This window comes from Petaurus breviceps, unplaced genomic scaffold, assembly GCF_028583685.1.
Source record: "Petaurus breviceps papuanus isolate PSGF00001 unplaced genomic scaffold, PetGlider_PUasm1.0 90865, whole genome shotgun sequence".
Taxonomy (NCBI): Eukaryota; Metazoa; Chordata; class Mammalia; order Diprotodontia; family Petauridae; genus Petaurus; species Petaurus breviceps.
In genome coordinates, this window is record NW_027187367.1 from 632,983 (window position 1) to 647,382 (window position 14,400).

The 14,400-nt window shown below is 35.3% G+C and overlaps 1 protein-coding gene across 2 annotated transcripts in view; it reads left to right on the top strand.

Annotated features, from left to right (window-relative positions):
- STX8 (syntaxin 8) overlaps nt 1-13,871 on the top strand; it is a 279,491-nt gene extending 265,620 nt beyond the window's left edge. For both annotated transcript variants that reach the window (XM_069073085.1, XM_069073086.1), the window contains one exon: nt 13,697-13,871. In XM_069073085.1, coding sequence (XP_068929186.1) covers nt 13,697-13,702 — 6 coding nt within the window. In that variant the 3' untranslated portion in view covers nt 13,703-13,871. The remainder of the gene's footprint in view (nt 1-13,696) is intronic.
- Nucleotides 13,872-14,400: the final 529 nt, after the last annotated feature.

Consider the following 14,400-nt stretch of genomic DNA (forward strand, 5'->3'; position numbering starts at 1 on the left):
GTAGCTGAGTCCAGGGATAAAGGATGGATGTTCTGGGACTTTCTCCAAACTGGATATTCGGGAAAAACTTACCAGTGAGAGAAGGGTCCAATAGGAATGGAAGCATAAGGCAGCTGGGGCATGGTAATATAGTTCAGAGATTCAGAGATGGCTTGTTTGGGGCCTTTCCTCTAAATGAGATTATGACTTCATTTTTAAAAGTTCTCCTTATTAAATTCCTAATCTTTTGAATGGCATGTCCTCCTATTAGAACCCAAGATTTTTGAAAATAGGCTTCTTTCATTCTTTATATTTGTATCCTCAGTGCCTAGCATAGTACCTGCCACACAGTAGGCAATTAATAAATGTTGATCAATTACCTTATTTTTAAGGTAAACCTCTGTGGAGGATCTTGTATTGTGTCCATTTTCTTTTCTAAAGGTATAGTTGTTGTGGTAGGCTTGTTCTCTCTTTCTGGAGATATTTTTCTCTTGTAGTACTTTTCCCTGTAGAATTTTTTCATTGTATCTTGTATTAGGATGTTTTTTTTTCTTTTTTAATTCAATATATCTGTGACATTTTTCTTATGAAGTTTATTATATCTTCCCTCTGTTTTATTCTTTTATTTGCAGAAATTGTTATATTAAGTGATTTATGGGATATGGTTTTAGTCATTCTTCTATCCTACCAGAAGTCACTCAGTTCCTTAAAAGAATAGCTATCTTAAAGGCAATATGGTGGCATGTTCAAACCAATAGGAGCCCATATCCCCCACAAATATCCCAGTTAGAACTCTAAAAATTCAGATTGAAAACAACAACAAAGAGAATTAGCTCTAAATCTACCTAATCCAGAACCACACACAAAAAAGTATTTCAGATTCCTGTGGAATGCCTGAACAGAAACAAGTTTATGTAGGTGAAAGAAAAATTAGGTGAAAGATGTAGTACAAAGCAGCTTAGTCCCATAGACCCATGAATATCAGAGGTGCAATGCAAAAAAGACCCCGAGCAGAGCCCACTGTTTGTGGGAGGGTAGATGGACAAGAGAAGGTTCAGTGAGAAAAAGGTCTTGAGCAGACCACAGCTTTTGGGAGGAATAAATGACTACATTGCTACAGCAAGAGAAAAAGCCAAATGATTTTTTTTGAAAGATGTGAGACCTAGTTAGCCACAGTGCTCAGGATCAAGCAGTGTTTGCCTTTACCATCCAGTAGTATATAGGAGTGGAGCCCTCAATTCTGACCAGTGAGACTAGTAATATGAACAAACCAAAGAAACTTTCAAAAACAATGAAGAAATATCTTACACTAAAGAAATATCTTTACCCCAAAAAGTAAATCTAGAAGAGGTTAACTCCTCAAGTCAAGGTGAAGCCTCAGGAGGAAAAAGTCCTGGTCACAAGGACTGCAAGAATACCTGGAAGAAATGAAAAGGGATAAAAAATGGAATTGCTAGGAGAAAAAGATGGCAGGGAGAATTGATAACTTAGAGTAAATGATGAGAATCTTTACCAAAGAAGTGAGTGCCCCCCAAATTCTAATGGGCCAAGCAGAAAACAGTAAATCAGAATCAAACAATTGAAAAAAAAAAACAGGAGAAAATGTAAAAAATATAATATAGAAAAATAAGAGACTTGGAAAACAGGTTAAGGAGTGATAATCTAGGAATTGTCAGACTACCTGAAAATGATTATGAAAAAAAATGAGCTTGGAACTAGAGGGCAAAGTGAAAATAGAAAGAATTCACCAGGCTTCTCATGAAAGGAACGTTAAAATGAAAACTCCCAGCTACTCGCCAGCCAATATCCAGAGCTTCTTGTTCAAAGAAAAAAAAAACTTCAAACAGCTGAAATGAGTTCAGGTACTATATAGGAGTGACAATCAGAGCCACACAAATCTTTGCAGCTGCCACTATAAAGCAGAGGAAACTTTGCATACAATATTCCAAAAGGCAAAAAATAAAGACTCCCAGCCAAGAATAATCTAGCCAGTACAGTTAAGTAGAGTACTACAAGGGGAAAAAAGGTTATTTTTAATCAAATAGAAGATTTCCAATCATTGCTGAAGAAAGGAAGGGTGAATACAGTTACATAATTCTCTCCCTGTACTTCTCTTGCCACCCCCCCAGGACAGGGCAAGGAGATGGCAGGAGGAACTATAAGAATGAGGGCAAGATAGGAAAGCAAAACAGCTCCAACGTTAGAAGGTGGAGCATGAAATGAAGATTAAAAAGAAAAAGATGAGTAAAAACCTGGAATTAGGTGGACCAAGGAAAAGAAAAGACTGGCATGGGAACAGAAACAAAATGTTTTCATTTATAGATCACAAATATTAGGTAAACTCCTTCTCTTACCACCTACTTATTTAAAGAGAGAGGACTGGTGCAAAGAAATTAAAATCCCCCCAAAATTGTAGTTACAAAAATTACAAGAGGATAGGATAGAGGGAACGTAACTATAAAATGGAAGAGGAGAGCAGAATGAATTAGAAAGCAGAATTCAGCAATATGTTGTTTATAAGAACCGCACTTGGAAGTAAAGATTCACATAGAATTAAAATGGAAGGCCTGAGCAAATTCTGTTGTGTGTTGGCTAAACTCATTAAAACAGGGGTAGCAATTTTGATTTCAGATAATAATACTGTAAATACTTACCTAATAAAAGAGATAATCAGAGAAACTATATTATGCTTAAAGATATAATAGATGATACACACAAACACACCAGATGGCATAATATCATAATATCTAAATCCTTTAAGGGAAAGTTAATTGAATTATAGGGAGAAAGACAAATCTATAGAAATGAGGGCCTTCAATATACACCTTTCAGAACTAGACAAATCTAACCAAAAGTTAAACACTTAGATACAAATTTAGTAAAATTAGAAGTGCTGTCTAGCTATTGCTAAATGGGAACAGAAAGGAATTTATTTTTCTGTAAATGGTATATTGGCAAAAATTGACCATATATTAGAGTATGAATGCCTCACCTAAAAAATGCTGAGAAGCAGAAATACTAAATTCATTATTTAATGATCTCGATGAAATAAAAATTACATTTAATGAAGGGCTTTTGAAAAAAGAATAAAAATTAATCAGAGACTAAATAACTTTTTCCCTTAAAGAACTATTGAGTTAAAAAACAAATTATAAAAAACATTGAAAATTTTATTAAAGAAAATGAAAACAATGAGAAAATACCAACTTAAAGAGAAGTAGTTAAACATGGAAAATGTGTATCTTACAGAATATAATATGTTATAGTATAATTAATGTAATATTCCTAATATGACACTCTTGAATCACCAAAAGAAAGAACAAATCAATGAATAGGGCATGCAATTAAAACAACCACCACAACAAATCAAAACCTCCAACTAAATGATAGAAGAAATTTTGAAAGTCAAAGAAGAGGTGAACAAAATTGAAAGCCAAACAGCCATGGGATTGCGAAGTAAAAGTAAGAACTGTTTTCTTAAAAGTTGTAAAATAGCGAATCTGATTCTCAAAAAGAGAAGAAAACCTAATTTTTGTATCAAAAATGAAAAAGAATTCACAACAATCGAAGAAATAAAAAAAATCAGAAATGGATTTGTTCTTTATAAGCTAATAAAACTGAAAACTTTGAGAACTTGCTGAATACTTTCAAAAATATAAAATGCTCAGATTAGCAAAAGAGGGAATAGATTATTTAAATAACTCAGTATCAGAAAGGAAATTGAATATGTGATGAATGAATTTGCAAAGAAAAATCTTCAGGACCAAATAGATTTAGAAGTGAATCATATCAAAAATTTAAAGAATAATTCCAATATTAGATGAACTTTTTATAAATATAGGATAAGGGGGAGATGTTTAATCTCTTTTTGTGAATCATGTTTGTTCTTTATACCTAAACCAGTGAGAGACAAATTGAATAAAGAAAACTAGATCAGTATCCTTAATAAGCATTAATGTTAAAATGTTCAATAAAGTAGACTTCAGCACTATATTATAAATATTATATACTATGACCAAGTTAGATTTATATTAAGAATTCAGAGGTGCAGTGTAAGATTATAAATATAAAATCATATTAATAACATATATAATAATAAACATGTTATTTTATTAATAGATGCTGACAAGCCTTTTGACAAAATCTAACACCCATTTGTGTTTAAAAAAATAACAACACTAGGAAGCACAGGAATAAATGAACTTTATACATACATATATTAATGGCAATATAAAACCAAGAACAAGTGTTATCTGTAATGGAGGAAAATTCAGAGAGAGAGAGAGAGGTATAAAGAAATGCTAGCTATAGCAATAAGACAGGAGCAATAGACTAGGTGAATAAGCAATAAATTTAGCAAAGTTGAAGGTTATAAAAACAAAGCACACACAAATCTTCATTCTTTATGTTAACAATAAAACCTAAGAGGAAGAGATAGAAAAATTCAGTTTAAAATAACCATTGATTGTACAAAATATTTGACCAACACATGCACAGCAACTATGTGACTTAAACAGCATAAAAAAGAAACTGGGAGGCTTTTCCAAGCAAAGAATCTAACCTTTATTAAGAGAAACAAAGGTAGAGTCTACAGTCTGCCCAGTACTCTACAAAATTCAGTTCCCGAGATACAAAATTCAGTTATTTATAGATCACTTGATTCATATATGGTGCAACAAAGTCTTCCAAAAGCTGATTCATGCAAGATTGCATTTTGCAGGTCACTATTTCCTAATTTTGTGATGTCCTAACTCTGTACTTTCCATGATGCCTCAATTAGCCCTTTACACGTCTCAATTAGCCCTTTACACAACTTTCTTACTTTATCATTTTAATATAAAGATTAATATATAGGTATAATTATTATGGTCACATATCTAAGATACACACTTTGTAATGATTTAGTTACACTTCTAAAGTTAACTAACACAGGAATTTCCCTGGAACTATATCAGAGTTTGGTTACACACAGAGTTTTTTTTTTTAACCTGGAACTATGTTCTTAATATAAATCACACAGATATTTCTTATCCTAATGATTATAACTGATAAAAGATTAGCAAGGCAATACAGAGCAAAACACTCAAGGCATTGATTATTCATCTTTTTCTTTTCAACAGAGTTGAAACAGAGTTTTACATGGTCACATAGCTAGTAAATGTGAGGAATGTGATTTAAATCCGGTACTTCCTGACTCCCAAGTCTCTGTCCCCTATATACATTACCTCTTAAGAATTCAGAATTTATGGCTAAGCATAAAGGCCCATGCCTATAGTCTCTGCTTCTGGAGTCCAAGACTGGTAGGTCACTTGAGTTCAAGTGTTATGAGGGCTAAAGTTAATTCGATGATGTCACTAAGTCCAACACCAGTATGGTGAGGCCCTGGGAGTGAAGGGCTCCCAGGTTGCCTAAAGGCAAAACCACCCAGGTTGGAAAAACATCAGATTAAACCCTGTATGCCAATCAGTATTGGGATTGGACCTGGATTGGCAGCTGCATTTCCAGCCTGGGAAAAATAGGGACACTTAGTCCCCCCAAAATTATTTTCTAACCATAGAATTTGTACTAGAAAAAGAGGATAAAAGCTTTTGACATACCTCCATGTTAGTCCCCCCAAAACTGTTTTTTTAACCATAGAATTTGTACTAGAAAAAGAGGACAAAAGCTTTTGATATACCTCCATGTTTTTGGTTCAGAAGAGAAATAGGTATGATGCCAAGGTCAACCTTCTATGGAAGAAGAAGTCAGCCCAGGAGTGAAGTGAAATGTTTAATAATGAAATTCTTAAGACACAAAGAGAAACAATTTCAATGAGAAGAAAAACAGAGCACTTCTTTAAAAGACTATAGTAATAAGAGTAACGAGGAAAAGTAACATAAAATTAATTTTTTTACTTTTTTCAAATGCTTTATTAACTTCTGATTTACATCATTCATTTCCGCCAGATTTTGAGTTAAAAATTTTCTCCCTCTTTTTCCCCTACCCACTGCCCCAAAATAGCAGTCCCACAGGATATCCCCTCCTCCAATCTACTCTCCCATAATTTCTCCCATACCCCTTTCAACTTTTTCAGCAGGGCATGGTGGATCTCTATGCCCCAGTGCCTGTATATCTTATTTCCCAATTATATGTAAAATAGTGTTAATAATAGTGTGTGTGTACACACATACACACACATATACATACATACATACATATATATATATATATATAAATTTTTGGAAACATTTGATTTTAAAACTTTGTATTCCAGATTCATTCCCTTCTTCCCTTGTCACCCACCCTTACTGAGGAGATAAGCAGTTCAGTATAGGTTGTACATGTGTAGCTAATGCAAAACATTAACATAGTAGATATATTGTAAAAGACTGACTATATTTCCCTACCTCCTATCCCACCTCCCACTTGTTCTGTTCTCTACTTTGATTCTGTCCCTTTTCAAAAGTGGGTGCTTCCAACTTCCCTCCGCCCCATCCTGCACTCCCTTCTATCATCCCCCCTCATCCCCTTCCCCCCTGCTCTCCTGGAGGGTGAGATACCCTATTTAGTGTGTATTTCATTCCCTCCCCAAGCCAAATTCAATGAGAATAAGGTTGACCCATTCCCTTTTGCCTTCCTATTCTTCCCCTCCATTGTAACCATTTTCCCTTGCCTCTTCTTTATGAGATAGTTTACCCCATTCTGTCTCTCCCCATCTCCTCTCATTATATTCCTCTCTCACCTCTTAATTTCACCTTTTAAGTATTATCCCTTCCTGTTAAATTGGTCCTGTGCCCTCTATCTATGTATACCTGTAAACATATGTACACACATTCACATATGTATTCATATGACCGTATACCCTCTGAGTTTTATTTTATTTGTTAATGTTTAAAGCAGATACTTTTAAATTGATTTTAGTTCTGAATTCTTTCCTTCCCTGTTCTCCACCAGAAAAGAAGGCAAGAAAAACAAAATATATTACACTTTTATAGTAATGCAAAACAAATGTCCACATTAGACATGTTCACCCAAAAAAAGCAAGTAAAAGAAAGAGAAAAAAGCATGCTTCAGTCTGCACTCTGAGTCCCTTAATTCACTATCTGGAGGTGACTAGCATCATAAATCCTTTGGAATTGTGATTGGTCATTGTATTGACCAGATTGACTAAGTCTTTGAAAGTTAATTATCTTTATTACTGGTACTGTCTAGATTATTCACCTGGTTCTGCTCACTATTCATCAGTTCATACAAATCTTCCCAGGTTTTTCTGAAACTATCCACTTTATCATTTTAAGAAATATTTTTTTCCAATTACATATGAAAAGAATTTTGAACATTCATTTTTTAAGATTTTGAGTTCCAAATTCAAAAAGCATTTGTCATTTTCCTTTTTCTGTCATATTAGCGAATGAGATGGATGTGAGGATGCACCTCAGGGTTATTTGAATTTGCATTTCTCTAATCAATAGTGATTTAGAACATTTTTTTCATAAGACTATAGGTACTTTGATTTCTTAATTTGAAAACTTAAATGACTCTTATTCTTACAAAATTTGACTCCATTCTCTGTATATTTGAAAAATGAGGACTTTATCAGAGAAACTTTCAGTAAAAAAAATTTTTAGTTAGGTGGAATAGAAACAGGACTTCTGCGGGACTCCGACTTCCACCCAATTCATGTAAAAAGCGACTCTGAACAAACTTTGAAGCTACAAAACCCACAAAATGACACAAAGAAGCTAACCTCCTGCTGAGGACAGGACAGAAATCGGCCAGCACAGTGCTCTGAGAGCCAAGCCCAGCCTCATGCCAAGGTTTTAGCCCTAGGGCAGTCCTGACCAACTACCAGCTGGAGGGACTCCAGATCACCAACAACTGCAACTGTTTCCAGAATTATCAATGCATAGATGTGAAGGACAAAGTGAGAGGTCAGTGGAGTGTGGATTTTGAGATCCAGTAGTTGGGAGTAAGTCAGCCTCTTTCCCTGGGCTGAGAAGCCACTGAAGAGCTGCGTCCATTCAGCCACCCTCACATGGCAGCTTCAGCTCCTGGCCTGCAGAGTGTAGGGGGACCAAGCGACCAATTTGAGGGGTAATCACTCTTGCTTTAACCTGCTTGGATCAGGATTGCAGTCTAGGGTGAGGTGATGGGGTGTGCAACCATCCTGCCAGAGCATGTGGAGGCTCCAGAGAGGGCACCCAACTAATACTTTTGGCAGCTGAGAAAACCCCAGGATTTGGTATGAAGCTTCCTGTCTGGTAGCAGAGTCCTACTGTGGCAAAAAGCCCAAAAGTCAAGTAATTGAGTGGCAACATGACCAGGCAAAGGAAACAAAGCAGACAGAAGAATTCAACATTAGACTCCTATTTTGGGGACAAAAAGGATCATAGCATGGAACAGGAGGAAGACAACAAGGTCAGAACTCCTGCACCAAAAGCTTCCAAGAAAAATATGAGCTGGTTACAGGCCACAGAGGACCTTAAGAAGCAGATAAGTGGAGGAAAATTGGGAAGAGAAATGAGAACAATGCAAGAAAATTATGAAATGAGAGTCAACAGCCTGACAGGAAAATAACACCTTAAAAAACAGACTGACTCAAATGGCAAAGGAAGCCCAAAAAGGCAATGAGGAGAAGAATGCCTTAAAAGCCAAATTTGCCAGATGGAAAAAGAATCTCAAAAACTCACCGAGCCTTAAAAGCCGAATTTGCCAGATGGAAAAAGAATCTCAAAAACTCACCGAGGAGAATCATTCCTTCAGAATTAGATTGGAGCAAATGGAAGCTAATGACTTTATGAGAAATCAAGATGCTGTCAAACAGATCCAAACAAATGAAAGAATAGAAGGCAATGTGAAATATCTCATGGGAAAAACCACTGACCTGGAAAATAGATCCAGGAGAGATAATTTAAAAACTATTGGACTACCTGAAAGCCATGATCAAAGTAAGAACCTAGAAATCATCCTCCAGAAAGTTCTCAAAGAAAACTGCCCTGGGCAGTTTTTTTTTTACCAGAGGGCAAAGTAGAGGTTGAAAGAATCCACCAATCACCTCCTGAAAAAGATCCCCAAAAGAAAATTCCTAGGAATATTATAGCCAGATTCCGGAATTCCCAGATCAAGGAGAGAAACAATTTGAATATTATGGAAACACAATCAGGATAACCCAGGATCTGGCAGCTTCTACACTGAGGGATTGAAGGGCTTGGAATATGATATTCCAGATGTGAAAGGAGCTGAGATTAAAAACAAGAATCACCTACCCAGCAAAACTGGGTATCATGTTTCAGGGGAAAATATGGTCATTCAGTAGAATAGAGGACTTTCAAGCATTCTTGCTGAAAAAAACAGAGTTGAATAGAAAATTTGACATTTGGATACAAAAAGCAAGAGACTAGCACAAGAAGGTAAACAGGGAAAAGAAATCATAAGGAACTTATTAAAGTTGAACTATTAACATTCCTATATGGAAGAACAATAATTGTAAATTATGAAGCTTTTCTCAGTATGAAAATAGTTGAAGGGAATATATATATATTTATATATATATGTCTATGTACGAGGGTATATGGGCATATGAATACATATGTGAATGTGTGTATATATGTTTACAGGTATACATAGAGGGCACAGGACCAATTTAACAGGAAGGGATGATACTTAAAAGGTGAAATTAAGAGGTGAGAGAGGAATATAATGAGAGGAGATGGGGAGAGACAGCATGGGGTAAACTATCTCATATAGAAGAGGCAAGGGAAAATGGTTACAATGGAGGGGAAGAATAAGAAGGCAAAAGGGAATGGGTCAACCTTATTCACATTGAATTCGGGTAGGGAATGAAATACACATTAAATAGGGTATCTCACCCTCCAGGAGAGTAGGGGGTAGGGGATAAGAGGGGGGATGATGGAAGGGAGGGCAGGCTGGAGGGGAAGGAAGTTGGAAGCACCCACTTTTGAAAAGGGATGGGATCAAAATAGAGAATAGAACAAGTGGGAGGTGGGATAGGAGGTAGGGAAATATAGTCAGTCTTTTACAATATATCTACTATGTAATTGTTTTGCATTAGCCACACATGTACAACCTATACTGAACTGCTTATCTTCCCAGTAAGGGTGGATGACAAAGGAGGAAGGGAATGAATCTGGAATTCAAAGTTTTAAAATCAAATGTTTAAATATATATATTATCATTAATAGTATTTTACATATAATTGGGAAATAAGATATACAGGCACTGGGGTTTAGAGCTTCACCATGCCCTACTGGAAAAGTCGAAAGGGGTATGGGAGAAAATATGGGAAAATGCAGATTGGAGGAGAGGATATCCTGTGGGGATGCTATTTTTGGGGTGGTGAGTAGGGGAAAAACAGGGAGAAAATTTGTAACTCAAAATCTGGCAGAAATGGATGTCATAAACCAGACATTAATAAAGCATTTGAAGAAATTTTTTAGTTATGATTATTATTATGCATTTTATTCCACCCTATTTTCTATTTATCTTTCTCTTTCCTTTCACCCTGTCCATCTTCAAAAGTGTTTTGCTTCTAACCACTGCCTCACCCAATCTGCCCTCCCTTTTATCAGCCCCACCCCTTTTTCTTCTCCCTCCCTCCTATTTCCTCTTAGGATAAGATGGATTTCTTTATTCAGTATGTATGTTGTTCTGAGTATGTATGCTATTCCCTCTTTGATCCAATTCTGATGAGAATAAAGTTCAAGCATTGTCCATCATTCATACTCCCCATCTCCACTGTAAAAATTCTTTCATGCCTTTTTTATGTGAGGTAATTTACTGTATTTTACTTCTCCCTTCCCCTTTCTCCCACTGCATTCCTCTTTCTCACCCCTTATTTTTTTTTAGATCTCATTCTGTCATAGTCAACTCACACTCATGCTTTCTATCTATGTGTCCTTCAAGCTGCCCTAATAATGAGAAAGTTCTTAGGTGTTGCAAGTATTATCTTCCCATATAGTAATGTAAGCAGTTTATTGTAACCCTTATGATTTCACTTTCCTGTTTATCTTTTTATGCTTCTCTTGAATCTTCTATTTGAAAGTCTAATTTTCTATACAGCTCTGGTCTTTTCATCAGGAATACTTGAAAGTCCTCTGTTTCAGTAATTATCCATTTTTTCCCCTCTGGAGGATTATTCTTAGTTTAGCTGGTCAGTGATTCTTTGTTGTAATCTTAGCTCCTTTGCCCTCCAGAACATCACATTCCAAGCCCTCTGTTCCTTTAATGATCCTTTAATGTAGAAGCTCCTAAATCTTGTCTTATCTCTGTGACTCCATGATATTTGAATTGTTTCTTTTTGTCTGCTTGCAATATTTTCTTCATGGTCTTGGAGCTCTGGAATTAGGCTATAATATTTCTGTGAGTTTTCATTTGGGGATCAGTTTCAGGAGGTGATTGGTAGATTCTTTCATTTTTTATTGTACCCTCTGGTTCTAGAATATCAAGGCAGTTTTCCCTGATAATTTCGTGAAAAATTATGTCTAGGCTTTTTTTTTTTTATCATGGCTTTCAGGAAGTCCAGTAACTCTTAAATGATCTCTTCTGGATTTGTTTTCCAGGTCAGTTAATTTTCTAGTCAGATATTACACATTTTCTTCTGTGTTTTTTTTTCCATTCTCTGGATTTTGTTTTGTTTGTTAATATCTCATGGATTTGTGGATTTATTTTAATGTTTGGAGCAGAATTTGGAAGTGCTTAGTCAAGTCTCTGGGTTGCCTTGACACCCTTCCCCCAGTTGTTTACTATAAATAATATTTCATCACATTCATATGGCACAGTTTGCTCAGCCATTCCCCAGTTGATGGGTATCTTCTTAATTTTCAGTTCTTTCCCACCACAAAACGAATTGCTATAAACATTTTTGTTCATATGAACCATTTTCCTCTTTCTTTGTTCTTTCTTTGTATATAACCCTATATCTGCCTCTTTCATGAAACCTTTCCAGAATAACTCTATCCCTAGATAATATTCCCTACTTCCCCTCTGCATTGTGAATTCTTTTAACACTTATGTAGGTAGTGCAGGGTCAAAGGTTTAATAGCCTCTTTGGCATAGTTCCAGCTTGCTTTCCTGAATGATTGGGTTAGTTCACAGCTCCACCAACAGTACATTAGTATACCTTTTCCCCCAGAAGACCCCCAGCATATCATTTTTCTTCTTTATTATCCTAGCCAAGCTGATGGATAAGAGATGTTGATCTGTTTTTTAAACCAATACAAAATGGTTTTGATGATTGATGCCTTATAGTAATATATTAGTCCTAAAATTTAAGTTCTTGAAGTGCTATTCCCGCTTCATTCCAACATTTTTTATTAATTCTTTTAATATAAGTCTAGATTTTTTATTCCTTTTTATCATTATTTTATCTAGCTCTGTAAAATATAATTTTGGTAGTTTCATTAATCTAGCATTAAAACTATAAGTTAACTTTAGTTCATTGTCATTTTTATAATATTGCCATAGTTAAGCTATGAGAACTAAATATTCCTCCAGCTATTTAAGTTGCCATTTATTTCTTTAAGAAACATTTTATAATTGAATAGATACAAGTATTGAATGTGTTTGGGTAGATTGATTCTCAAAAATTTTATGTACTTTCTAGTAATCTTGAGTTGGATTTTGTAGCTATTATATAGAAATGCTGTTGATTTGGTGGGTTCATTTTGTAGCCCACAACTTGGTTCATACTGTTAATCGCCTTGATTAGTGTCTTTACTGAATTCCTTGGATTTTCTAAGTAAACCCTCATGTTGTCAGCAAATTAAGATAGTTGTGCCTTTTCTTTATCTGTCTTTACACTTCTAATTTTTTCCCTTGTTTTATTGCTAACATTTCTAGAACTATGTCTAGTAATAATGGGATGAGTAGTTATCTTTCTGTTACTACTGTATTTATTGGGAAAGCTTCCAATAGATCACCATTGCACATGTTGCTTATTTTTTGTTTTAGTTAGATACTTTTTATTATGTTAAAATTATTTTTTTTTTAATTTTGAACTGATATTCACTTATTGATATTGATCTATAGTTTCTATTTGTTTTTAATCCTTCCCCATTTTAGGGATAGGGCCATATTTGTTTTATAAAAGGATTGAAAAGCCATTTGGGGGAGGCACTTTATAGTACAATGCTTAATTTTCCCCAGGAGCAGAGACCTCTTTATAAAATTAAGAATATGGACAAATGTGCCAATTGTGTCCCAGCTAATTTTCTAAAAGGCAGGAGTGTTGTGTTAGTAGAGAAGACAAACATTGACAGAGGAGGAACTCAGGTCCTAGAATGATTGGCCAGCATCCTTTGGCATTTTCTGAACTATCCCATGTAACAGATTCTTACCTCATCAATTATGGTAGACTAGAGGCAGTGATACTCTGGCCTTTGACATTGGACCCCGGCAGAGGAGAGTAGATGTAGACTCCAGCATCCACAAGGCTTCTCTTATGTTTCTTGCTTTCTTGTCCTATAAAAAGTTGTAATTTTTCTATGTCTGTCACATAATTCTACATTTTTTCTTGAGAGAGAGAGTTAGTGAAGGCTGTAGAAAATTCTGCTTCCATCTTATTGGTCACATGACCATAAAGTTCCATTTTGACCTTTTCAAGAATGCTTAGGCATTGCTACCTTTTTCTTCAGAAAAGGCTTACTAGAATGTGTTTTCTTTTGGAAACATCATTTCAATAAAATTAAAGATGTAATTTGTACCTTTTTTTTTTCTTCAGGATTGATGATGGTGATTGTATTGCTGCTCATTGCAATTGTGGTAGTTGCAGTCTGGCCAACCAGCTAACATGAAAAACCATTGCAGATGGAGCCTCTCAATGATGGAACCAAATCCCAGAAATTCCTTTGGTATATGAAGCAATGCTGTAAATAAATGGAACAATATTACACTGATGCTATGGTCTCCTAATCATCATTGATCCTAACCAAACTTATAACGTGGGCTACCCACATTGAAGAGGTGACAATTCCCAAAGCTTCATTGTGAATAATGTACATATAGTCTTACTTTCACGTAGAAATCAACATAAAAGGAGCAGATTTTTCAGTATGAGCGTTTGTGAAACTACTAATGAACCAATGGTGGGTCAACATGTAAGTATGAAATAGTATATATAGGCTAAATACATAAGTGTTACAAGAATTCACAATTGGTGGGAAATGTTATCTAGGGCTAGAGTTATACTGGAAAGGCTTAATGAAAGATGTAGATATTGAATTGGATCTTGAAGGAATGGTAGTATTTGAATTGTCAAAGATAAAGGGGATCATTCTAAGTAGGAGAAACAATGATGTAGTGGATTGGGAGGACTTGAGTTCAAATCTTGGCTCAGATCAGTTTTATCATCTCAAAAATGAGAGTTCAACTAGATTATCTCTAAGGATCCCTGTAGCTCCAAGTTTTATAATCCCCTAAACAGTA